Here is a 27,395-nt window from a genome sequence, read left to right as displayed (position 1 = left end):
TCCTGCTGACTTCCCTAAGACTGGATTTTCCATCATAGGGTATTGATAACAGATTTGTTGATTTAATTTATGCATTTGCATTTAAAATACTTTGTGTTAGATAAATATGTTGGTGGTGTAAATCTGTGTTTAAAGTAATAGTTGTGTGTCTTTGTTTTTACTTTTGGTCTTTTAGTTTCCAGCGTGTTGTCCTTTTTGGTTTTGTTTTATTGCTTTTTCTTTAATTTTGCTTACCAGAGCCAAAGCCTTAGTAGAAGAACAACGCCTTTTGTTCCTAGGGTTCAGGTAAAGACTTCGTCTGCCTGACAGAAACTAAAGTTGTGGTTTTTTTCTTTTGTTTGTTATGGAAAATGCATAGTAGGAAAACGTTACATTAGTCCGTTTTCCCATATATTCAGTGTGTTGCTTTAAGCCATATTAACGAGTTTCATGTCATCTTGTGAGCAGCTTGTAAAATTCTGCATGAGGGTTAAAATATTAAATTAAAATTTAAAGAGACAACTAGGTTTTTTTTCCTGTTTACCCGATATTAAACTCACACAGGTTTCAATACTGATGATGGCTATGCATCCCATTTACAAAATGTGTGTACTGTATAAGAAATAAATAATTTTGTGCTTGAGGTCATTATATAAAGATTAATGTCTCTTTAAATCATTCATTATCATTACTTAACACATCCTTTTTTTGCATTTTCCAAGTAATGGTAGTGCTTTGAGTGGAAGACAGGCAAAAAATTTGTACCTTGTCTTAAGAAACAAATTTCCTGTATTTGAGGCTTGGTTTCAGTATTTTGAAAGTACGTCAAAATAACTAAAACTCTATTTAAATAGAGATGAATTCTCCTATTGTGTTACTGAATTCATTTAGCTTTGATATTCTCTTTAGGTACAAGTTGTTTGCCTTTTTTCATTAGGAAACTCCTAAGGTACTGTAGATTAATGCAAATCTAGGTTTTACTAATATAATACAGTGCTTATCTTGCTTTGCTGCATGTTTTTCAGTTTTTTTTGTAAATAGAATATTATCTGCCTTTCTTTCAAAATGTTATTATTGTGATGTTAATTTTTTGTGTAGGAGCTGTATAAATGTTTCTCTTGTTTAATCAATTGTTGAAGGAAAGATGTAAAGGATGATCTAAGTAATCAGAATGAAATTACTAAATTTCATATTGTAATGGAAAAAAGATGAGACATTTATTTATAAAGGAATTCTAAATAAGACTGTAGGAAATGGTTGGGTTATGAGTCACGTTTTTTCACAATACATTATTTCCCATGAGTAGTCCTTACAAGAATCCAAGAAAAAAAATGAGGTTAAAAAAAAATAATGTCTTCATAATATTGTTTTCAGTTAAAATATTACTATGTGCTACTCACATAAACTGGCTTGTATAAAAATTTAAAACATTCTTTAGCATGATGAAGAAAGTTGACTTCTGCTCATGGTAATGAAATCAGAGGGGTACAAATTCAATGAGGAGTTGTTAAGTAGTTCATAAAGCTGTATGACATAAGTAGTCTTTTAACACTTATTTTCTTTTTAGATATGTGTGAAATAAATTAAGAAATTTTATGACAATTGATTGTTCAATTTAAAAAGGAAATGTCTGCTTGAAACCTGCATGTTTAATGAGATACTGTAGTGTAGAACTAATGTGTCTACAGTAATCTCTTATTTTAATCACATTATATAAAACAAAGAAATAGACATAAAAATCATCAGTTCTACTTAGACTAATATCCTCTAATGGAAATAGTTCTTTGACCAAATGATTATGGTAGCAGTTTAAGAAAACAAAACAAGTGCGTTGCTTGATAGAGAATATCCAGCAAGGGGTGAATGTGTATGAGCTTTACTCCCTCACCTCTGGTTGGATTACTTTTTAAACTGTAGATAAGAATTATCTTTAGCCCCAGTTTGGTTTCTGCACAATATCTGTGGAGTCATTGTGGACCTCTCTAACGGTTTTTTGACGAGTTTGGTAACAATCAAAGTTAAACATGTTTGTGACAAGCTTCTGAAGAACTCAAGCTTACGACCTTGGCAGCTTCTTTACAACTAGACTGAAAAAAGTCCCTCATCTGCATACTTTTAGTAGGGATGATAGATAGTTTAAAATGAATTAATTTAAGACATGTTTACAAGCCAGGCTGTGGAGAAGAACAGAAATTCTCTAGTTATATTTACATAAGGGTTTTAGAAGCAGTGCAGCATGGATGCACAACTCTGGTTACTTTTTGGCATGAGAAATTAGCTAACTCAGCTCTGAGCTGTTGTTTATGGTTGTCAGGAAATATACATTACATTGTGGGCTGTGGTATAGCTGTGTCTGTAGAATTGGAGAATGAAGATCTCCAAACATTCTGCTTACACCTATTTGTTTCATTGCTCTCAACAGGAAATGCACATCTTTAGTCTTGCTTGCATCTTCTTTACTTGTTAGTCAGAAACTGATCCTGGTGATAACTGTCCCAGATTCTGGCACAAGTTCCTCTTCCACACTTCACTCCATGTCATTCCTCTCACTTTCTAGCTCTTCTGTCACTGGATGATTTAAACCCCATCATTATTATTTTATTGGGAAGAAACCCACTCAATTTTCTTTTTTTGCTACCGTGCACCCTTCCCCTGAACTTAAAATAATTCTACAGTTCTTGGAATACAGTATATTTATTTCCTGACCTTTTAAATTCAGTTTAGCATACTAGCAATTTTCTAACTTACAGAGTAGATGCTTTGCAATATCTTTGTAGGGAGTATTTTGTTCTTAAATTTGTGTTTTCCATGCAGTATCTCTTGTTCACTTGGTGAAGCCTCCTTTTGAGTCAGAGTTGCTATAAAACCACTGTTTTTTCCCAGCTTCAAAAAATTCAGGCATCCTTTTTGCTTTAATATAGAACATCAGTGTACTTGACCATGTGTAAAAATATATGCATGTGTCTATTTGGGATTATTGTAATTAAAATGAAACCATTAAAAGAATTAAGAAGAAATCTAGATTTAGGGCAGCCTAAATATCTTCATAATTTTTTGGCCTTCATATCCTAGAAGCTCTTCAATTTGACAGCCTTTTGTTATATTTTTCCCAGCATATCAGACAGCAATAATAGTTTGGTGTAGCAACCCTCAGTAGTCAGGATTTGTTAGAGGTACATTAATGACATCCAAAGCTCAGCTCAGCTACACTGGAGACTTTACCACCCCAGGGCAGTTTCTGCATCTACATAAGCTTAACTCAAAATAAACTGAGAATTTTATTTTCTAGTGTATCTCTTGTTTCAGAATAATGTAAGAAAGCAAAGTAGTATCTCACTTTCAAAACATTACACTAATAAACAGATATGTAGGGTACATGACAGATTATAATGTCCAACAGAAGAAGAAAAATCCCTGGCCAGCTGTCTCTCAAAGACAGTGGTGTTTGAATAGGGTGTGGTGGTAGAAATCAAGCTCCAGGGCAGGCAGTCTTTCCCAGTGGCACTAGTTTTATCTCTCTTCCATGAGATTTCTGTAGAAACTCTCACATAACAAAAAAAGAAATAAAATGCAGCACAGAATTAAAAACTTCAAATATTCTCTGTTTTTAAATCTAAAGTTGTCACTTAAAATATGATGTGTCTTTATGTGCTGTACACAAAACCACATTAGAATTGCGTAGTTAAGCATTCATAAGATAGGAATATAGGAAGTGGCAATAATAATATAATCTAGAATTTCTTAACTGATTTCACTTATGCATATATATTCAAGTATAGGTCCTAATTACATTATTACTTAGAACTCATTCAGTGCTCTGAATAAAATTTCTAGTTAAGATGAGACTAAAAGCTGTGGTTTGAGCCCTACCAGAGAATTGCCTTTATCATCAAGCTGTTGCACATCCCTTTCTTCTCTGGAGTGTGAAGTCTCATCTGAAACTGAAACACTGTGTGACTGGGAATAAAACTGTGTGGTGAGAGCAAAGAAAGCCTAATTTGAGTGTAGCAGACTCTGAAAGTGCTATCCAGAATGTGTATTGATCTTGTGTTAGTCCACTGTTGATTAAAAACCAGAAAGAATCCTACAAATCTGGGACCACACTCTCATCTCTCTCCCCTCCGCTGATGATTCCCTTCTGATGATCACCAGACTGCAGAAAAGTCAGGAAGCCTGTCTCCAGGAGTGCAGCAGATACACCACTCTCTGGATAACAGACCATCTCACAACTTCAGTATACATTGAAATTAGATGCCCCTGTGGCTAAATGTAGGTTACAGTGGACATTTAGTCAAGGATTAGGTTCACAACTGCCTAGGAAAGGGGCCTAGGGAGCATGTGTGTGACAAGCATGTGTGACAAGTACGTTTCCAGGACTTCAACACTATATGGAAGGATCGTTAGAAAGCATTCATATTGAATCACTAAGTGAATTTTAGATGCCTACATCCTAAGTTACTTAGGTAGACAAAGTCATATTCAAGAAGTTTTCTACAGATGTTAGCCTCCACATGAGCATCAGCCAGCATGGTTTTCCTAAAGCGTATTTTTTGTGTTGTAATTTTAGCTTTCCTCTTCCTTCATTTAGACCAGGATTGCAACGTCACAGTTTCTTAGATGTTCTGAGTTTTTAAAAGTGTCGTTCCTGCGTGTGTAAAAAACAGCTGAATGGAGAACTTGTAGATTCTGCTCTGTCAGACATCTCCTTAAGTCTTCCAGTGCTGAGCATCACACCTTTACATTCTTGTGGGACTTTCAGCCTATGGTTTGGATAATTCAATATTCTTCACTTTTTTTTGGTGTTAGGAATCTTTTCTGCATATAACTCCACAGAGCTATAATAGAAAAAAATTAATTTCACATCAACTTTTCTGTAGTACATGTGCTATCACATGTTTATTTCATAACATAAAATATATATAGTATTCTATGTGGGTTAGTAGGATTGTCCTGCATTTATTGATTAAGAATTGAGAAACAATGATTGGAGTCTGAGACAATCGTCTTCTGTCCAGGAATAACACACCTCAGACTTCAATTCCAATGCTTTACTTAGCACTACTAATCAGGCTCCAGGATCTTCTGCTAGGCTCACAGACAATTAAGAACATGCGATTTGTAAATGTCTCTTGAAATATTTTACGTGAGCCACCCCTTGATACATACATAAGAGCTCTGGGAAAGAGGAAGGAATGGAATCTAATCCTCTTGGACTGCACCTTGACTCTCCTTGTGAAATTATTTTTGAAGGAAAGATACCATACCATTCAAATATTGTCATAATATTTGTGCACAAGAGAGTCAGAATTAGATCAGTCTTATTCTCAAATTCATTTTCAAGGTTTCATATGCTAGTCTAACTCCTTGTTTTACATTTTACTTTCTAGTTTCCTGCCTTGTTTTCTTGTCAGATTTTCTTTCATCCCAGTCTCTCTGTGTGACATATTGAGTGGCACTTACAGAATGGCTGGTTCTTTTGTTACTTCATTCCATTTCTGTCATTCAGTCTCGTTTTGCTCTCTGTTTTGTTATGGTACCTGACATTAGTGGCTCCTTCTTCCTGTGTTTCACCTAGAAAGATTCTGTATCCTGTATTTTTCCAGTAATTCTAAAGCAGTTTCTGATTTGTTCCTTCTTCTTACTCCATGAGAATGTAATCTCATCATCCCCTCTACCAGGTTCTTTCTCCCTTCTCTTACTCCCTGTTTCTTCCTTTCTTCTCTTTGCATACAAAGAGTCACAAATGCCTGTGCTATATATTGGAGTGCTAGCGGTCTGAACACAGGATAGAAAGAGCCTTCTGGTCATAATTCTGCCTCCTGACCTTTTCTGCAACAAGCGAAATTACAGAGAATCGCAGGGGAAATATGCCTATTGTGTACAAGTTTCTCCTTTTTTTTTTTTCAAGGCATCAAGAGAAAACTAGAAGGTATAAACCAATGTAAATTTGGGTTCTTGTTGCAAAACGGAGATCTCAAAGAAATGGCATCCGATAATTTAACTTTCTGCTTAGAGTTATTATCCAAGCATTTTGAGTGAAGTTTTCCTGCAAAAATTTTGTCTGAAACAAATATAATGAAGAAATCAGATACAGTGATGAAAGTGATGCCAAGCTTCTGGTGTGGTCAACATGTCAGAAGAATGAGATGTCCTCCGGAGGTACCTGGACAAGCTGAAGAAGTGGGTCAGTGTGAACCTCATGAGGTTCAACAAGGCCAGGTGCAAGGTCCTGCACCTGGGTTGGGGCAATCCTCATTATCAATACAGGCTGAGAGTTGAACGGATAGAGAGAAGCCCTGCAGAAAAGGACTTGAGTGTACTGGTGGATGAAAAGCTGGACATGAGCCAACGATGTGCACTTGTAGCCCAGAAGGCCAACTGCATCCTGGGGTGCATCAAAAGAAGTGTGGCCAGCAGATCGAGAGAGGTGATTCTGCCCCTCTACTCTGCTCTCGTGAGACTTCACTTGGAGTAATGTTTCCAGCTCTAGAGTCCTCAACACCAGAGGGACACGGACCTATTGGAGCGGGTCCAGAGGAGCCCACAAATATGATCAAAGGGCTGGAGCCTATGAAGACTGAGAGAGTTAGGGTTGTTCAGTCTGGAGAAGAGAAGGCTCCGAGGAGACCTTACAGCAGCTTTCCAGTACCTGAAAGGGGCTACAGGAAAGCTGGAGAGGGACTGTTTACAAGGCTGTGTAGGATGTGGGACAGTGGTTTTAAACTAGAGCAGGGTAGATTTAGATTAGGTATTAGGAAAAAGTTCTTTACTGTGAGGGTGATGGAGGACTGGAGCATGTTGCCCAGAGAGGTGGTGGAGGCTCTGTCCTTGGAGACATTCAAGATCAGGCTTGATGGGGCTCTGAGCAACCTGATCTAGTTAAAGATGTCTTGGCTCACTGCAAGAGGAGTTGGTCTAGATGACCTTTAAAGATCCCTTCCAACCCAGCACATTCTATGATTTCATGAAAGGTCCACCATCAGGGTTGGGGCAATCCCAAGCACTGATATAGGCTGGGCAGTGACTGGCTTGAGAGCAGCCCTGAAGAAAAGGACTTGGGAGTACTGATGGACGAGAAGCTCACCATGAGCCGTCGATGTGCACTTGTAGCCCAGAAAGCCAATCATATCCTGGGCTGCATCAAGAGGTGCATGACCAGCAGGTCGAGGGCGTCCAGTTCCGGAGCCCACAGCACAAGAAAGTTATGGACGTGCTGCAGCGTGTCCAGAGAAGGGCCACAAGGATGATCAGAGGGCTGGAGCACCTCTCCTATTAGGACAGACTGAGAGAGTTAGGGCTGTTCAGTCTGGAGAAAAGAAAGCTCCAAGGAGACCTTATTGTGGCCTTCCAGTATCTCAAGGGGGCCTACAAGAAAGCTGATGAGGGGCTTTTTAGGATGTCGGATAGTGATAGGACTAGGGGGAATGGACTGAAGCTAGAAGTGGATCGGTTTAGACTGGACCTCAGGAAGAAGTTCTTCATGAGGGTGGTGAGACACTGACATAGGTTGCCCGGAGAGGTGGTGTAAGCCCCATCCCTGGAACTTTTAAGGCCAGGCTGGATGGAACTCTGGGCAACATGGTCTAGTAGAGGATGTCCCTGCCCATGGTAGGGGTTTGGAACTAGATGATCTTATAGGTCCCTTCCAACCCTGACAATTCTATGCTTCTATGAAATAATTTGTCCTGAATATGAATGCATAATTCTGGTTATATTTTTGGCACCCATGTCACAGACAGTTTGTGATTGTATCTTGATCACAAATAGGTTGCATTCTGCTTAACCAAGAACAACTTTTCCCCAAAAAAGCAGATCAAAAAGATTGTCTTCAGTGCTACTCCCCTTGGGGTATGGGACTTGCTAAGTCTGTCCTTTGATCAAGGGCTCCAAAGGATGCCTGCAGATGGATGCATACAGTGTCAGAGAACATTTAAGTTGACTTGCACTTCAGAAGTCATTAAAGCTTTGCTTTGGATTCATACAGTTGGTGCAGCTTTATACTTGTGATCTGAAGCTAGATGAAGTTACCTAGTACTTCAGATAATTCTCAGTTTAGAAAAAATACTGCCAAAGTCACTTCATTTGCAGGAATGTAGGAACAGCATCTAGCACTATATTAAATATATACCTTAAGGATAATTTCTCTCACACAGTTTTCTACTTTAGTAGCTATAGAGCTCTATAACTGTTGGTACCAGAAACCTATAAAGTCAGCAGAGGCCAGCCAATAGTCAGTAGGGCCAACAACATGGTTGTAGAGGACAGATATCCTCTCCTTTTTAATATCTATTTAAACACTGTTGGTTGGTAGCTGCAGGAGTTGCAAGAGCTAAAGCAATGGAGAAGTAAGGAGTACACTTCCACCACGGATTGAGTTGATGTGTCTTAGTGTAATCTGAATTACCAAAGTATTAAGAAAGCTAAATCAGCCTCTTGTTGGTGGGTCAAAAGTCTTGAGAATTGCATCAAGACCTTTCTTTAAGTGACTGAAATGCTGAAGATGAGTAGCTGTGACAGCAGATGGAGACCTTGTGTATGAAATGACTTGAGATGGTTCCACAGAAAGTGGAAGTGGTTATGTTTATCTTAGCTAGGGTGTATTCATCCCTAAGGGTGCACTGCTTGGTTAGGACTTGGGTATTATCCTCTTTTATTCCCTTAAGTTCAGGCAGGAACAGCATTTCCTTTAAATGCCCTAGTTTGTCTCAGACAAACTCTCCATGAAGAGAGCCTCCTCTGTCAGCTGTAGTTATTGATCCCGTGGTGGTACCACCATGTCATGACTACCTGGCTATTTGGAAAGCTTTGCTCTATCTTAATGCATCATTTCCCCCTTCCACAATGACTGCTCTAAAATAGGTATTTCCTCTCCTTGAATAATGTATTTGCAGCTATAGTATTCAAACTGAAATAGCTAAATAGCAGCTTCTAATGACTGCAGTAAAAAAGGATAGTAGACCAAGTCTAAGACTCATTAATAATAATTTCTACAGCAAAGTAATAGTAGTTTTTGCCTTGTTGTTGCTGAGTTGGACTGTGGAGAGGTTTGGACTACTGAGCCTCCCTCTCTTACAATTTCTGGAGGGCTTATATGATTTCAGCATAAGTCTACATCTTGAAAGACACTTAGATATTTGAATATATCTGTGGTCTTATTGCATAGTCTTTCCAGCACAACAGGACATGAAATACTCATTCATTCATTGTGCATTAACTCCTTAGAATATGTATTTATGAATACCATACATCAGTAATACAATACCACTCCCAAGAGAGAATAATCCTAACCAGAGCATCATGTGAAAAACAATTAGTATGAAATAATGTACTTATTTTACAGGATTTTTAAAACATACTAACTCCTGCTACATGCGGAAGTTATTATAGATTTAATTTCTTTTTATACTTTGTCATAAATACAAAGAACATGTCATTTTCTGTGTAAGTAACCAATATAAATAGAAGCTTATGAGCAAAATTGATGTTAAAGATTGATATGCTTATTTGTTGTAGAAATGAGTTCACTGATTAATATTTTCTCATTACAGATAAAACTGTGGTATGACAAGGTTGGTCATCAGCTAATAGTGACAATATTGGGAGCAAAGGATCTTCCTTCCAGGGAAGACGGGAGACCAAGGAATCCTTATGTTAAAATATACTTTCTTCCAGACAGAAGGTAGGGTGAACATAAACAAAAGCAACGTTTGGGTAAGAATTAGTCTGATATGCAGATGGAATGCACAGCTGAGTTTACTAGTCACACACACGTGGAAACATCTTATGGCTTGGAGCTTCCTTATCGAACATGTTATGGAACAGGGGTGTGTCTTTGAACACTAAACACAAAGTCACTTTCACTGGATATTTTGTTAAATACTAATAAAAAAGATAAACATACATAATTGCATGAAGATCTGTTATTTGTAAAGAATATTGTTAGTGTCTGATAATGCACATATTTTCTATGACAGTTATCCCTGTCTAGTCCAAAGAAAATGCTACAATGTTAGATTTCTGGACTAATCAGTCCAGCAGTTTGGTTTGTCCCACCTTCACACAAGAAAGCAGTAGCAGGTTTGGTGTCTGAAGCTCACTGTGTTCATATCACAGTGTAAGTGAGTTAAGGCTGAGGGGGATTCAGGCTTCCCAGATGCACCTTGAAAAACTCCCCTAAAGCACAAGACTGGTACTACTCTGGTCGAGTATTGCATATGCTTTTAGAGACCCTTGTTCCTGAATAGCTTCATCATTTTTCAGTCCATGATTTTCTGCCATTTTAACTTAGGTGGTGGAATAATATGGTGAAGGGCATAATGTGTTCCCCAGTTGGCTATTTTTTTTATTGGTATTTCCTCAGCTTGTGTCAGTAGGGGAACATGTTTAGCTTTATGTTGTAGTGTATCAACCAAATAATTAAAAGATTTAACCTGACTCAGTATATAAAAGATAGACAAGTGAATTGCTGAATCTGTAGAATGGGATGTAGCTTTGCTGTGTATATTTTTACATCCTTTGCTTTTCTTTTCCTAATAGCTAAACGGGGAAGATGCTAACTATCTCCAGTACCAATTGACTAAAGCAGGAATTAAAGCTATTTAATATTTTGAAAGACATTGATTTTTCCACTTCCATTGTATACCCTATGTTCACAAGAATATTTTCTGTGACTGCATAATTTGCCATGTTGTCGATGACAAAAGGGTTTCTGAATGGATGTCCTGGGCTCACCAATATTTGAGCTATTGGACTAGATTCTTAGTTTATTCAAGTTGCTATATTGTGTTTGGAGATGCTGAAGCTATACTAAACTGAGAACCAGGTCTGCTTGAGTTATCTTATCTGCTTTTTCCAGATTAATAAAGCTACAAAAAAAAGCCTGTGTTCAGAATGCTTTGCAACATAGGTTGTAGTAACTAAAAATACATGGAAGGAAAATATTTAATTAAATATTTTCCAGTGTACAGATACAATAAGTTACATAACATAAAGTTTTATTATGCTATACTGGTGTTTCCCATTTTTGTGAAGTATTCAGAACTTTTTATTACATGTGGTTTTTATCACTTATATAAGGATCAGCAATTTATCTTACCAAACTGTGGGTTTTTTCTGACATGCAAACTCATTTTCCTTTCCTTAGAGGTAAAAGCTAGGAGATAATGTATTTCTTGTGTAGCAGAAGGAAACGTGCTACAGGTAGAATACACTTAAATAAGTCAAACATTTAATTAGATGGAGATACTGAACTGTCTTTGATTAAACAAATTTCATTGGAAAAGTTCTCGAGGGTAAACAAATCTTTAGTGTAATAGAAATAATTACATTATTTATTTTAGCAGTGTGTCTAAAAATATGATTTCTTAGTTAATATTTTGATTCAGTTTCTAAGTAACAGTTCAGAAATACAATAACTATATTACATTTGCAAATATTAGCAAACAGACAGTATCTGCATTGCCATATTAAAAAATCCACAAATATTAGCACCATAGCTGCCTTATGCAGCAATCAATAGGTTTAAAATTAAGAATTATTATGAGAACTCTTGTCAGTATTCTCAATAGAAGCAGCATGGATGCTTTCCAGCCAAGCTTGTTTCCCTCAGAAAATATTAATTCTTTCAAGGAAAAATTTCTTTCAACAACATCCTGGAGCGAGAGCCATGGCAGCCTTGCATGGAGACTTCACTGGATTCCAGAACATAGGACCAACTTTGTAACGGAGATCCACCTTCAACCTGGGTGGTTCCTTGAGGTGACCCAAAGGATTTGGGGAGCTATTTTCAGATCAGTATTCCTTCCAGTGTTGCTGGGAAAGAAAGGCATGTGATTATTCTCCGGGCTCGTTGTTTCCCAGCTGTGGAACCCTTAGTCAGGAAAACCCTATGGAGAAGGCCCCGCACTGCCTGTAGCTCCCTGACCATTCCTTCATGTGGGACAGCTGCTCCCTCGGCTCTGCAGTTTACGAGTGAGCTGCTGGAAGCTTCAGTGACCCAGCTGGCTTGATCACCTGAAATGCAGATTTGTGCTATGCCCAGTGTTTTCTGCATGCATGTTCTATTGTCACACACTGCCTCTTGGAAATTCCATTTGCGGAAGTATATTTTGGTTTTTAAGATTCTGTTTCCAAACCAAACATAAGAAAACATTTCTGTTTTTCAGGGAACTTCTTAAAATTGGAATGGGCACATGAACTGTAAAACTCCTGATTATAGTTTTTAATATGAAGTTATGAATTATCCTCAATATATATGCTGAACTTGTCATAAAGGACTAATCCTGACATATATTATAGTGCTCATAATGCTACAAAAATGTACTACTGATTTAAGTTTCCATGATACACTTATTACACCATAATGTGTTTTTTTCACATTTTTAATATTTGTTTTCCAGTGATAAAAATAAAAGAAGAACAAAAACAGTAAAGAAAACATTGGAACCTAAGTGGAATCAGACATTTATTTATTCTCCAGTTCATCGGAGAGAGTTCAGAGAACGAATGTTAGAAATTACTCTTTGGGACCAAGCACGGGTTCGAGAGGAAGAAAGTGAATTTTTAGGAGAGGTAAAAAATTATTTGTGTTTCTTATAGAAACACAGTTGCTTACATGTTCATGTCTGGATACTGTATTTTTTAAAAATTATTAAATATAACAAAGCAAAACTGTTTAAAATTGTTGTTTGTCCTTACTTAGCAGTAAACAAGTAGTGATCACATATCACATAGTATGCTGATATGAGATTCTTTCTGTGTTTGTTCTGTTGTAGTAACAACATGCACATGGTTTCTAAATTTCTTTTAGAATTGTTTGTTACAATGCATATTATCCACAGTTGTATTTTACCAAAAATGTTGGGACGTTGCTAACTAACTTGCAACAAGATACCTGAATGCTGCAAAGGTTTTCATAAGGTTATAAAGGTTTAGTGAGAGATTGTTGCTATATTTAGTGTTCTGAAAGACATAGGAACTCCTTTCAGACCAAGTGCGGTATTTTTATACAACTTCAGGCAAAGTCCTTAACAAGAAGAGAATAATGCAATAAAATATAGGAACATATCTATTTTAAAGTATTGTGTTAAGTAATGTTTTCCTACTATTAACCATTTTTCTTTTTTAGATTCTTATTGAGTTAGAGACAGCATTACTAGATGATGAACCTCATTGGTACAAACTTCAAACACACGATGTCTCTTCATTGCCACTTCCCCATCCCTCACCATATTTGCCACGCAGACAACTCCATGGCGAGAGTCCCACACGGAGGTTACAAAGTAGGTTGTTAGTTTTACACACTGTGTATATAAACAGGTTATTTGAATTACTGTGTAAAGTATATTAAATTCCTCTATATGGGAAGCTGACAGAATTTGTAGGTGATTTGTAGCTGTCATTGATTAGATAATTTATGATTGCTGATGAGAATCGGGCGTGCTACGAATGTTATACTGAACACTGCAATACACCATTTTTTCTTATGAGACTACGAAGTTCAACTCTTGAGCTCCAGTAAATTATCTTGGGCTTTTGCAATATGCTGCTTTTATCTCGAAGTCCTATCTTCTGTATTATATTTATCATTTCATTGTTTAGCCAAAAGTGAATGTGCAGGATCTTTCTCATTAGCTCATACTTCTTAGAAGTGAACTGTGTTTAGCATCCTACATAGCTAAATTTGTAACATGGCCTGGTGCCTTGTTTTGATATTATTTACCTGGTTACATTCACAAATGAAATTTCTCTTAAAATTCTGTTTTGTAGGGCTTAGTATACTTGATCCATGGTAGTTTGACATTATCAGTAGATAATTTGAAAATAGAGTGTATAAAGTATGCTAATTAAAATAGATACCTGAGAATTAGTAAAGGGTCAAAATCTGTTTCCTTAATACTTCATTGTTTCTCTATTTTAGCTGTTCAGTAATGTCAGTGACACAAAGCTATTAACTTGATAAAAATATTAGTTGGCACTGGTATTAAAAAAAAAGAAATGAAAAACCTCAACAAACAAAAAACTATTTCTAAGAATTCGGGAGAGGGGGGGTTGGGTCATTATATGTGAGTGCGTGTGTACATACGGTGCACACAAACTCACAGGAATGTAGATGTGCATAGCCATGCAAACGAACTTGGCTATTTCCTATGTTCTCGGTGGATTCTCTATTAAATAATCCCTTGTATAAAGGTACTTCAAATAGTTGGTGGTTTTTGTGTCTGTGCACTGGATGGTGAGGAGGATTAAAATGCTCCATATCATAATATTGTTAGATACATTATCAGACTTACAGTGTGTAACATTCAAGCTGTATGATCACACTTATCCAGAAAAGCAGGAAAGATAGTTAGCAGGTAAGGAGTTATGTTTCATTTCAGTCCTCTTCAGTCTTCTCAAGTATCATGACTATTGTTTAAGTAAAAGTTTTAAATGACTTCTGTCTTTTCTCCCATCTTGCGGCGCACTCTAGGAAGTTAAATTTCCCATGTAAAATTACTTTTACAGACCAACTGGGCATTTCAGTATCTGTTTCTATGGGAAGTTAGTGAAATTCTGTTGTTCAGGAAATACTCAATCCTGCAAGCAAACCCTGTTTGTTTATAGTAATTCCTCTGTATGCAATAAATAACTGCCATGAAGAACAAATAAAAGAGTAACTGCTTTGCTTAGGAAAAGATTTTAATAATTCTTGACTAAGGATCTGTTCAGTGACACTGACTCAAAATTCGAAAGTCAAGTGTTTTTTAATACTAATAATACTAATACATACTAGTACTAACAGATACTAATAAATACTAATAATATGCTTAACTGAACAATCTGATATGCCTGTCTGGAAATGTAGAGGAAAGGACTAATCAGAACTTCTGGTTTGGTGAAACACTGAGATTTGCTTTTCAATGAAGGTGATGGAGCCTGACTTCCCAGAGTGGCACTTTGACAACTTAAGATTCTGGGAACTTCAGCCCAATAAGCAGTGTCAGACATTCACTATGCTTGCTGAAGAATTCACATACTTCTTCAATAAATTACGCTTTTTGCATTCATACTGAGACCAGGATCCCATAAAGAAGGATTTTATCCTTCTGTTCTGGGAATGTATACACTTCTTAAATTCTTGTGTGTCATAAGTAATTTTCAGTTTAAATAAATAGTTTTACAAGTACAGAATAAGGTTTCTTGGAGTTAAAAATTCCTCCTTTTTGGTGACTGGAAAGGCATCCAGATGGAAATTTAACATCTGGTTAGATTTTTGCAATGGCCACAGAATGCAATTTAAATTTTTTTTTTTTTAATTATTGGTATCACACCGCAGAAATGGAAATAAAAGTATTTCTTGGTGTTCAGAGAGGCAGAGGAATATCCTGTTGGATATATATCCAGTTGGACAAGGCTGTAAGTAATGCAACATAAGTTGGGCAAGTCTGAAACACATGTTGCACTGGATGGCCTCCAAAAAGCCCTTCCTAACCTGAACAGGGCACTGGTGAAGGGCAAATAGCACATCTTGTGGCTGTTTGCCTTCCCTAAGTATTTATAATATTTTAATATCATACAGAAGTTTGTATGGGACATTCTCATTCAATCTTTTACAGTTATGTCCATGTAATGTGTTCATTAGTGCTGTGTGAGCTGGTATTGTTTAGATGATGAATACCTGACTACCTCGTGTTTTGAAAAACAACGATTGGTTTTAGTTTTGTAATTACTTTGAATTTGTTTTAGAAACATATTTTGGTTTACTTCAAATATTTTAATAATTTCCCATTTACTTAGGAATAAAAAGTAACTGACACTAGTTTTCAAAGATAGATTTTCAGCGTTAAAAGTAAGCTATCTGAATTATTGATCTGCAGACCACAAAGAATGGGTATACAGTGTAGATTTCTCCCTAAACAAGGGAAGAAACATAAATATAACGGTAAAAACAGATATTTTCAGGTCTCTAGTTATAGCAGTGGAAGGAGAGCTTTTAATTGCCATGAGAATGTACAAAAAAATAAAAGTGAAATTTTGTATTTTGAGCATCCTTAGTATGGGAAAAGTAGTATATCTATGTGAGAGAAACTCTGCTGAACGCAGGGTCTAAGAGATTTTAGAAATGGCAGTGTTTGGAAATCAACATATGGAGGTCCAAAATGTAGAATCAATTAATATATTTTCAAGAACTGAACACCAGAAAAATCAGTCATGATCAATATAATTGTAAATAAATAGACTAAAAAGTAGCTTTCTTCTAAAGGGAATGTAATTAAAGGAGCTTTCATTACTTTTAGATTAAACTGATCAATAGCTCCACTCACGGAGTTTCATAATACTTAAGGCATAGAAAAAAAATCTGGAGAGAGAGAATTTACAATAATGGGTATTTAAAGTATGAGGACAAAAGCAGGATATAGTTATGTTCTACAAAAAAACTTCATAAAGTGTGAACAAAACTATATGTAACATTCCTTTTCCAAACTTTATTTATTCATTTGGATGGGAATAAAAAATTCTATAATGCATAAGCTAAGTGCTGTCTCGGCAATTTCCTTTTAGTTTGTCGTGAATATGGTCAGTAAGTACGATAATTTTAAATCAATGTCACTGAAACTTACTTGAGGGAATTATAGTAATGCTATTCACTAGTAGGTAAGTGAGTTGTACTTACTGAAAACATGCATCAGTGACTTTTTTCAAATTATAATATGGAGCATTTTATGGTCAGTGGCACAGACTATGAATGATGAATTTATCATAAGAATTTTACCTTGGAGAGCAAGGATATCACTTTTCTCTTTCATGTTTCTTCCTTAATTTTTCTCTTTCTTTTATGGAGCATAGGCCTTGGGCATTTTATCTTTGTTTGCATGCATTGATGTTTTGTTCATAGAATATGGATATATATACCAGTACGGTATTTATTATACATTTATGATTTACTTATTATATTTATCGTACATCTATGGTTTATTAAATACTTTAATTAAAAGGTATTTAACATGATACAGGGGTGTCTGAAAAGGCCTTAAACTACCAAAATATTTTTATTTTTTGTAATAAAAGAAACTTGTTGAAGATATTAATACTGTGCTTGGGAATTTGAAAATACACTTTATACAGTTGTAATTAAACTGCAAAAATACTTCCAGTTTTGAAGTAGTTTAAGGGAACTTGATTATTTATGACATTCTTGCTCTAATTACTTGATAGAATCATGTTATTAAACTAGTCTTCTGTCATATAATGATGACAGAAAAGCAGTTTTCTTTGTTGAAATAACTCAGTGGATAGGGTAAAATAACCTTGCTAGGCAGTTGATAAATAGCAAGTCAGGTGACCTTTAAAAGATTCTAAAAAATACAGGTCCATACAGTAACTTCCTTTTCTGGCTAAAAATAGTGTGTATTTTTTATTGGTTTTTTTTTTAATTGTTGAAGCATAATAAACTATCATATAACAATATGATGATTCTGATGAAGTTTCCAGATGGGTTTAATACTATTCTGACTTCTTCCTTTCTGTGTTGTAACCATACAGAAACAGCTATGCCTTTCTGATTACTCATTCCCATTATAATTGGAGTATTTTTATATTTTTTGCTCTTCAGGAAGCTCTACACTTTACATCTTTCCAGAAGTTAAGTTTAGAAAGTCCATAATTTTAAAACATATAAATAATTTATAGACTCTGTTGGTGATGTTATAATTTTTTTTTATTGATGGCCCTCTTGAACCTTTGGTGACTTTCCAGTGTTGCTGGACTAAACTAGAAAATGTTCTCTTACTGCACCCTTCATAATTTTGTAGCCAAAGAAGAGTCAGTTTTTTGTTAAATTCGTAACTGGAGGAGATTAGTACCAAGGAACAGATATTTTAGAGAAGTTATGCAGTACACCTCACATCTAAAAGTTTATTCACTTTGGAATATTCTAACGGAATTTTGAAGCTGGGCCATAAAAATTAATTATGTTTGTCAATAAAACCAATCTGAAAATATAGAGAGTTAGAAATTGTAACTATTAGATGTTTTAGTGATACAGTCTACATATTGAAATAGTTAGTGCTTGGATGTCAGGAAAATGTGGCTTGCCAGAAGGTACCTAGTGATTCAGTGAATTATTAAGAGCACCAGTTGGCAAGAATTTGAAGTTTTCAATTTTCCTCTAGCACTGTCAAATCTTGTAATCTGAGGTGCATCATCTACTCATCGACTGTCACACTTCAATATTTAAGAGGATGTCTGTGAGCTCTTCAGCTATGAGGAATAAAATCATTCATAATGTCTTGCTAATGGCAAGATAATTTTCGTTTTATTCTGACTTCCTGGCTTCTTTGTATTGCCTTATGGAAGTCACATTTACAAAATCTGCAAACGCAAAGTAAGAATTATTATTTGCATAATTGTCCAGATATTTGCATACTCTTATGTTGTGAAGTTTAGAAAAACTGGTATAGTTGTATGGAAAGGTAAATTACATAAACCAGCCAGGCTTAAGGAATGCAAAGAGTAAATCAGGTATTGCAAGTATTTAATTTTTAAGCTCACATCAGGACTCTTAATTTCACCAGTAACAATGATAAGATATTCATGTATGCATGTGTTTGCCAAATCAAGACCTAGCTGGAGGCAGAAGATTGACTGGAAAATCATTTATGAATCTGTTAAATCTAAAGCAGGATTCATAGATATATTTCAGGAAAATTCTGCTAATAACTTTCTGCTAGGATGCCAATAGCAGTAAATTTAAGTATAGCAGCTTGTGTTGTATGCCTAGATGAGTATATATTTTTGCCCTAAGAAAACTAAATGCTTACAGTAGATGTGCAGTTGGATTTCAGAGCAATAGCTCTACTATTCCTCTGTGACTACTGAGTATAAATGTTGACCCAGAAGTGTTTGGCATTTTTGTGGTTTAATTTCTCCTAGCTGCTTGAGTTTTATTGTTTTGAATGACTATGGCCTACAATATCAAATTCCTCAGTCTACAGCAGCAATTACAATGAAGTTTAAGGTTCTAACCATCCCTGTTACATGTATTGATTCATATATTTTTCCCTGACACTACTTCATTTCGATATTTGTTTTCCAGATAAAGGCTTATATTCATATAATTCAGGTAAATTTTCAGCATGCCAGAAGTGCTTATTGCTTCCGTATACATGCACAATTTAATTTGGTATTTTATCAGTGTGCTTTTGCTACCTATTGTGCAGTTGCTAAATTGCTTAAATGTTCCTTGGCTTTTCTTGTCCGCTTTTCAGGCACAGGTCTTTCGTTGGCTTTCTTTCTCTATTCTTAACATCTCAATATTGACATTGAAACAGTGTTGTAAGACTATACTTGCTTTGCCTGCCTTTATTTTAGGTAGAGCTTTGGTAGGTAAACTGTAGTGAGCTTTATTACTATGCTAGGAAAATGCTGTTTTGCTTATGCTGTATTAAAAGGAACACTGTTTGAGAACTAGTGTAAGTATTTTTAGAATACAGATGTGGGGTAAGTGAAGTACTGGCAAAATCACTATTTATACTGATACATATTTCTACAGTTTTGTATTGATTTTAAGCCTCAGTTACAAATCCAGTTGCCATATCTGAGTAGTTTATCTTAATTAAATTTAAATAAATTTGTAATGTACACTTTCTACAAGTTTAAATTTTGTAGTGCATTTCATGTGGGGCTTTTTGCAGTACCTACAGTTTTAATTACAAGAATCTCTTGGAAAATTGGTTTATCTAATTATATTTTAGTTATGTTCAAAAAATGAAACACACATTGTTAAGAAATTAGATCCAATACCATGATGGAAGGAAAAAAACCTCCACAATATGTTTCTTGAGAGTAGTACTAATAAAACCCAGTTTCCTTTACATCTACCTTTAGTCTCCCATGTTTCTTTTATTCCATTCTTCCCTGAAATAAAGTCTTGTTGTTAGACTTTATTGTCATATGGGAAGAGACCGTGTTTGCTGTGGCAACTGTGGGCTTGTGCACATGTGCATTAGCCACAAATTTTAACTTGATAATGTTTCTCTTTCATGAAGGAGTTCTGGTTTGTGTCTCTCTCTTCCATCCAGCAACCATTTTCAAGCATCTGTAGGAACTTAATTAAATTTGGTATTTTTACCCCTCTCTCAGTGTGGATGAAATTGGTCAAAAACTTAAACCCCCTCTATTCTGTGCGGGAGGATAAAGTGAGAGATTGACATGGAGACAGCATGACTGCATGAGAAATCAGCTCACACTAAGAACCCTCAGGCAGAGACTGAGAGGGCAAATTCTTAAGACAGTTGTGAGACTGATTTTAGGATTGCTTATATGTCAGCTTTGAACACAGAACAATTACAGGCAATGCTAAGTTACTTTAAGTGGTTGTGAAGGCCTTCTGTGAGCTTCAGGGAGGGAGCTCATAAGCATGCTTCGTGACTCTTTTTTCTCCAAGGAGTCCACAAAGCTTTGTAAAACCTTCCTGCATTGTAAGGGGTGGCTCAGGAGATCGGTCTGCTTTCTTCTTTTGTTTTGTTCTATTGTTGTTTCTTTCCACGTGGAAAACATAGAATTCCTGGACCATAAATCTGGCACTTCCTTCTGTGTTTTAGCTGACTCATCTTAATTTGATTTCTCATTCTATCCCCTATCCTAGTCCATTCTGGTAACTGTATTGATTGATCACATAAGCTTTAGTAGAGGTTTGAACGTCATGTGTTTGTCTTCTCCTGAGACCTATCAGATATATCAATGAGCAATATATGAAACACAGAAGGTATTATATTTTGAATTGTTTCCCCCATATAATAATAACAACAAAGTGGAGCACACCTCTGTGCCAATTGCAGTTGTCATGCAGAAGATCTTTCAATACTCTCCACAGATTTTGGTTGCTTTGCAAGAAGATAGTTATGATTGTCGTTTGTTTCATTCATTTGGAAAAGTTCCAATTATTTAGAATGCTGTCATGGAGAGGAATGAGATTCTGTAAAAGTAAAATAGGATAGCAGAGAATAGTTCAGTTGAAAGGGACATTACAACAATCATTTAGTCCAATTGCCTCACCACTTCAGGGCTCACAGAAAGTTAAAGTATGTTATTATATGGATTGTCCAAATGCCTCCTAAACACTGATAGGCTTGAGACATCCAAAGAAAATGCTCTAAAAATTTCTTCAATGATTTGCATATGATTTTCATTTGGAAGTTTGTTAAAGCTTTCTGTGGCCACCAATACTGCAGCCCATGAAAAGTTAATAAAAAATATTTGATTCATAAAATGGAATAAAACACCTCACTCTTCACATTATTGCTAGCCTTGAAGATGAAAATTCTAAAGTTTTTTACACTAAGAAGCTACTGTATTTAAAATTCCTTTTCTGCCTAATAGAAATTAAAAAATTAAATAGGAAAAAAAGTAAAGCAGTAAAAATTTAAATTCAAAGTACTTTTGAAATGGAAATTGAAAATAAAGGGCCTAATGGTTTTTAGGTGTTGGGATTTTTTTCCCAATCCTGCAATGAAAGCTATGGTGCAAGAGCCACAAACTTCCAGTTCTAGTTTGTAGATGCTCTTGCAGAGTTGTCGGATAGTAGGTTATGCAGCACTAGCGGTAGGGAAGGAATAGATAGGTGCAGGAGGGAAGGAGGATACTGAGAGTTATCAAATTCTGATGGGGAGGTTCTCCACTGTCCCCACTTTAAGGTGTCCCTGGAAAACTGTTTTATTGATAGTTCAAGGCTATTAAACCCAAACTTGCTGAAGTGAATAAGAATATATCTTCGGTTTTCAGTGGGTTGGATGTGTGCTAGATTAAGGCATTTTTTATGTGATTTTCACTAATCATACAGCATGGGGTCTGTTTTGCCTTCAGCTCGTAACTTTAATAGCCATTAATACTGATGGAAGGCATTCAAAAGTCCATATTTGCCATTTGTTACTACCCAGTTATCAGACAAAATGGTAATAATTTCCCTAAGAATGTTTTATTAATAAACTATATTTCGGTGCAATGGCAGTGAGACTTAATTAATGCTATTCTTCATATTTAAGATCCATCAAAGAAAAAGTTAATTATATGCAAACCACTGATACCAATGCATTTATTTGATGCACCCAGTGTACCCGGTGTTACATACTTAAACTTTTTACAGAATTTTAAATTTCTGTTAGAATGGATTTAATCCTTCTGCTCTTGAAATAAGTACCATATTTTATAATGTATTTGACAAACACTTTGAGATGTTCATTAAAATACTAAGTAACAATTTCATTAGCAATATTTATATGGAGTGGTATTTAATATTCAGTGAAATGGTATTTTGAAAAGACATGGCTAAGGTGGGACCAAAGCCTAAATCTTCAAATTAACATTGTCAATAGGTTAAGAAGAAAATTACCTCTAAAATTAATACATAGCAGATGAAATTACTCCAGCAAAAATTATAAGAAATATTAAACTAAACTGCCTACAGTTGTACTGATATTCCTCATACTCAGTTCAATAAAGGATTTTGACCTGTGCACTTTCTAGTTTGTTCCATTTCTGAGGTTAATGGAAGACATTTTAAATAACTATAATTTGATTGCTTTGCAGAAGTTATGTATTCCAGGCAGTACCTCTTGACATTATGTATTTAAGTGACATGTTTTCCTTCCTCTGTCCTTCCTGAAAACATTGATTTCTGAAGATAAAACCAAGTAATACATTCTAGTTTAAATGTCTTCTGACTTCTTAATTAGCATTTAAAAATTATGTGTGAAATATTATTTATATATGATTGTTTTTCAGTTGGTTTAAGTCTGTTAGTAGTTGTAGAGTAGTCTGTTAGGCTTAGGGTAGCCTCTGGCTGAGGAGATAGACGATCTGATCTGAATGATCACCATATCTCATCTTACAGATAAAATTTTCATATTTTAGGGATGTCAGCTATTACAAAAGACTCTTCCCTTTACAGTAGCAAAGGCAATTGGAGAAAGCTCTGAATTCTGATTCTTCCCTTGACTTCCCTTGACTCTTTCTCTACTTTTCCCATCCTTAGGGCAGGTCTCAATCCTGGCCCATTCACTTTCCCCATGCCCTGGCTCTTGCCTGCAGCTTGAATGGGAGTGAAGACAGAAGCCTATATATAATAAAGGGAAAACAACTTTAGACCCTGGAAGGTGATTTGGAGTAGAGGTATTAGGAGAATCTGGAAAAGGTGGATGTAGTTTGGTAAGACAGAATGAAAGAGACCTCTGTCATGTGGTCCATTGAAGCTTCTTAGTCTCTCTGCCAGAAATATCCTGTGACTACTACGACATGTAATTTTAGCTATTCTACTGAGAAGTCTAGAGCCTGCTGTGACAACAGCTGGCTATTTTCATCCTTGAAGAGGCAAATCTTTTCTCCAGAATACTGAACATGATATTCTAAAAATATTTTAAAGCAGATGTACTTAGCTGTAAATATAAACATAAATAAAAAGCAATCTTGGTTGTAATTAGATTCATTCACAAGGATGAATTAGATGATGAGTAAATGGCATCCATTCAAATCATAGCTGATTCATCCCTCTTATGTCTTTCATAATACAAACCTTTCCAAGCATCCATGTGATGAGCATCAGCAAACTGTTCAGGTGCCCTCATCTTCCTGTTCCAGCATTCTCTTTCTCTGATAGACTCTGAGTGTTATTATTGGCATCTCTGCACAGCAGCCACAGTCCCACTGCCAGGCCAGTACAGGGTTGCCACAGGCCAGAATGGCACTGATCTGCACTCCCTCTGGGGACTTCTGCCTCTTCGCTCTCAGTCAAATCCCAGCCGAAGCAGTAGCTCTCTCTTGCTTAGTCTTTGGTCACAAATGTTGTCGTTCTCATTTAATGATCTAGTTTTGAATCTAGTTTTGAATCAATGTCTAAGGAGAATGGAGACTAGTCCTTCTTGCTCACCACACCAGTAGAAGACTCTGCTGAAATGACAGCAAGAACAGCACCACAGGTGGAATGGATACTCTTTCTCTGGGAAGCACAAGAGATTTTCATTTGGCTTCTGTGATATTATAATTAAGAAAATAATTATTGTCCATGTCGGACTTAATTACTTTTAGAATTGCATAATGTAATAGCAGGCTAGATTGTGTTTTTTAAGAATTAAAGCATATCACACTTATACTGTTTTCTAGTTGAATAATTTTTAACAGGGCAAATTTATCCCAAAAGAAATGGCCTGTATTCTAGTTCATAAATTCATACACCCACATCTCAATTGCTGCAATCACTTCTGACTTCTTGTGAAAGGTACAGAAGAACTAGAAAACACACACAAAAATACAGCAGGAACAATCAGAAATTCATAATAGTTTGCATATGCAAGGGAACTAAATGATATTTTAGCTCAAAAAAAGATGACTGCAGGAGAATATAGAATGCTGATTCATGTTTCTCAGGATACAAAAGCTTGGAGGCCATTTTTTGATGTAATGTAATAGAAATAAAACAGAAGGAAGTCTACTTCACACAGTGCAAAATGAAACTGCAGAACTTACTGAGATAGCGTATTATAGAGGCCAAGAGAACACTGTGATTCAAAAAGAAATTATATGAATTTGTGGAGAATGGTTTGATTAGTGACTTATGGTGAAGACTATGGCTTAGGAGAAGTCTCAGTTGCCAGGACCCCTGCCTGCTGAAAGCAAGCTTCTGAGAACAGAACACTTTTTCCATACAGATCTTGTAAGTACGCTCTGCTAAAGAAGGACCTTCCACTATCCCCTGGTGGGTAGGCAGATGTTGGCAACAATTCTTATGATTCAAGTAATTTCTAAAATTTCTTTAAACTGAAATCTTTGTATTCTTGTCAAAAATCCTTTTAGCACTTGTTCTCCCAGTTTTCCATTGGGAAAGGAGAGTAGGGATCCATCTATGCCAGTGACCTTCTTTAGATATACTACCAGTTTTCACTGGCATTTTTGTGTGTGTAGGTGTTTCAGAATAATTTGTCCTACGCTAGGAATAAAAACATGTTGCACATGGTTGAAGGTTTGATGACAATTAGATTAAAGCTTCTGCCTTCTAGTGACTTATGTTTAGAAGGCCAGAGAATTAGAACAGACACCTATCTTGCTGAAGAAAGGGATTCTCACATTTAAAAGAAGTAAATGAATAATTATCATTCACATGACAGTGATTAATCCTGATGTCAGCAATCAAATACTGTTTAAAAGATGCTACAGAAGTAAAATTAAGCTAAACACAAAATGACATATATATTTGTTCTACATGACTTACACGTTGGCTATAATTGTGGATGTGGAATCTGGTTTTGCCAACTAATCTCTAACTATTTTGACAGGTGTACTCTTGTAGAGCATTTTATAGCTTGCTTCCTCTAAAGTATCACAGACATTTATCTTTTTTTTCAGGACACACTGTATTTGTGAAGCTGCCTATTTTCCTAAGAATGCTTACTAATACCCCAAAGAAAATATTACATCCACTTAATATTATTACTATTATTAATTCTTCTAGTAGTCAAAGACTTCAGGGAGGGGTGATGCATTGTATATGAAAACTTGGAAGATGAACAGTGTGATGCCAGTTGCTATATGGAAAGAATACCTATAGATATGAAGTATATGAAAATATATCATAAAAGTAATGTTGCAGAGCTGTATTTCAGCATTTCATTGTATATTACATTAAACATTTAGCTGAAAATAGTTGGTACACTAATACCTTTGTAATAATATAACAGTAATTTCCCTTATGTGCTTATATCAATGCTTCATTGTCAGCTATGAAATTCTTACATTTACTTGTCTGTAATTGACTGGGGATAGTTTTAACTTGTAGGAAGATAAATTACACATAACTGATTTTGTTTTATTTTTTTGGCAGGGTCCAAAAGAATCAGTGACAGTGAAGTCTCTGATTATGACTGTGATGATGGAATTGGTGTTGTTTCAGGTATTACTGTCTAAATTTACTCTTCTATGTTCAATAGAAATCTTTCTTATTTATAATTTATTATTATGAACTTTATAATGTTCTTGTGGTGAAATAGAAGTGGAACCTAAGTGTATATTTTTGCACCAAACATAAAAAAGGTATAATGGGTAATGCATATTTAACTACAAAAATTACCAACAGAGGGTAAAATAGATCAATGTGTGAATTTCCTTGTTGCTTTTATAAAATGATAAAAATAGCACAAGACTGGCGTTTTTATTAAATGTGAATAAGCATTTATTTGGGACTTTTTTGACAGACATTGGGGTTTAATGGTGAAAGGTCTGAAGCCTAAAGATTTAAGGAGATAGCAGATTATCTGTTTTACCAAGAAATACTGGAACTGGGAATTTAATGAGTATTCAAGATAAAAGTAACGTGAAAGAATGTTTCTCCTCCTCTACAAAGATAATACAATAATCATAGCCAAAAAAAATAAAATCAGGGAATCGTGCTTTCACCGACTAAAACGAGAGTATATTTAGGATGCAGCCATGTGGCCTTTAAACCAGTACTGATGGCTTCTGGCACCAGCCCAGAATAGACTGCACAACTCTATGTGTACTCTGCTGTCACCCTCCTGCTCTACTGAGGTTTTTAACCCACTCAGAGGGGTCTATGTCAGACAGTTCCTGGTTCCCTTGTGTGAGGTCTGGCTAAAGTGGGTGAAATAGAAGTGGGGTAGCTAGTAGGTCATGAGCGCTCCTCCTGCCCCTCTACTATACCCTGGTGAGGCCACATCTGGAATATTGTGTCCAGTTCTGGGCCCCTCAGCTCAAGAGAGACAGGGAACTGCTTGAGAGAGTCCAGTGCAGAGCCACAGAGATGCTGAAGGGAGTGGAACATCTCCCTTATGAGGAGAGGCTGAAGGAGCTGGGTCTCTTCAGCTTGGAGGAGACTGAGGGGTGATCTCATAAATGTTTATAAATATGTCAAGGGGGAGTGTCAGGAGGACAGAGCCAGGCTCTTCTCAGTGATGTCCAATGACAGGACAAGGGGCAATGGGTACAAGCTGGAACAGAGGAGGTTCCACAAAAATATTAGAAAAACCCTTTCACTGTGAGGGTGACAGAGCACTGGCACAGGCTGCCCTGGGAGGTTGTGGAGTCTCCTTCCCTGGAGACATTCAGAACTCACTTGGACACATTCCTGTGTGACCTGCTCTAGGTGATCCAGCCCTGGCAGGGGGGTTGGACTAGATGATCTTCCGAGGTCCCTTCTAACCCCTCACTTTCTGTGATCTACAGTGATTTGTGTACCTTGCTTGGCAAAGATGGAGCAGTGTATGCTACTTGGTCTATGGAGGAGCTGTAAGGCAGTGATCAGGTGGGCATTCAAAATGTGATCCTGCCACGTAGCGACCCGTCAGCAGATGTGTAGCTTTTACATTGTAAAAGCACCTGCTGCTGGCAGGCTAAGGAAGGATGTATAAGAGACAAGAGTGAGAGGAATACAG

General features: G+C 36.2%; 1 protein-coding gene across 1 annotated transcript in view; it reads left to right on the top strand.

The window, feature by feature from the left end:
- LOC104280050 (regulating synaptic membrane exocytosis protein 2-like) overlaps positions 1-25,897 on the top strand; it is a gene marked incomplete at both ends in the record, with an annotated part of 41,404 nt that extends 15,507 nt beyond the window's left edge. Inside the window, 4 exons of the mRNA XM_009877579.1 lie at positions 9,528-9,658; positions 12,378-12,549; positions 13,106-13,259; positions 25,829-25,897. Of these exons, the coding sequence (XP_009875881.1) occupies positions 9,528-9,658; positions 12,378-12,549; positions 13,106-13,259; positions 25,829-25,897 (526 nt within the window). The remainder of the gene's footprint in view (positions 1-9,527; positions 9,659-12,377; positions 12,550-13,105; positions 13,260-25,828) is intronic.
- Between the last annotated feature and the right edge of the window lie 1,498 nt (positions 25,898-27,395).

This window comes from Apaloderma vittatum, unplaced genomic scaffold (assembly GCF_000703405.1).
Source record: "Apaloderma vittatum isolate BGI_N311 unplaced genomic scaffold, ASM70340v1 scaffold7521, whole genome shotgun sequence".
Lineage (NCBI taxonomy): Eukaryota > Metazoa > Chordata > Aves > Trogoniformes > Trogonidae > Apaloderma > Apaloderma vittatum.
This window is presented reverse-complemented; position numbering and strand designations above follow the sequence as displayed.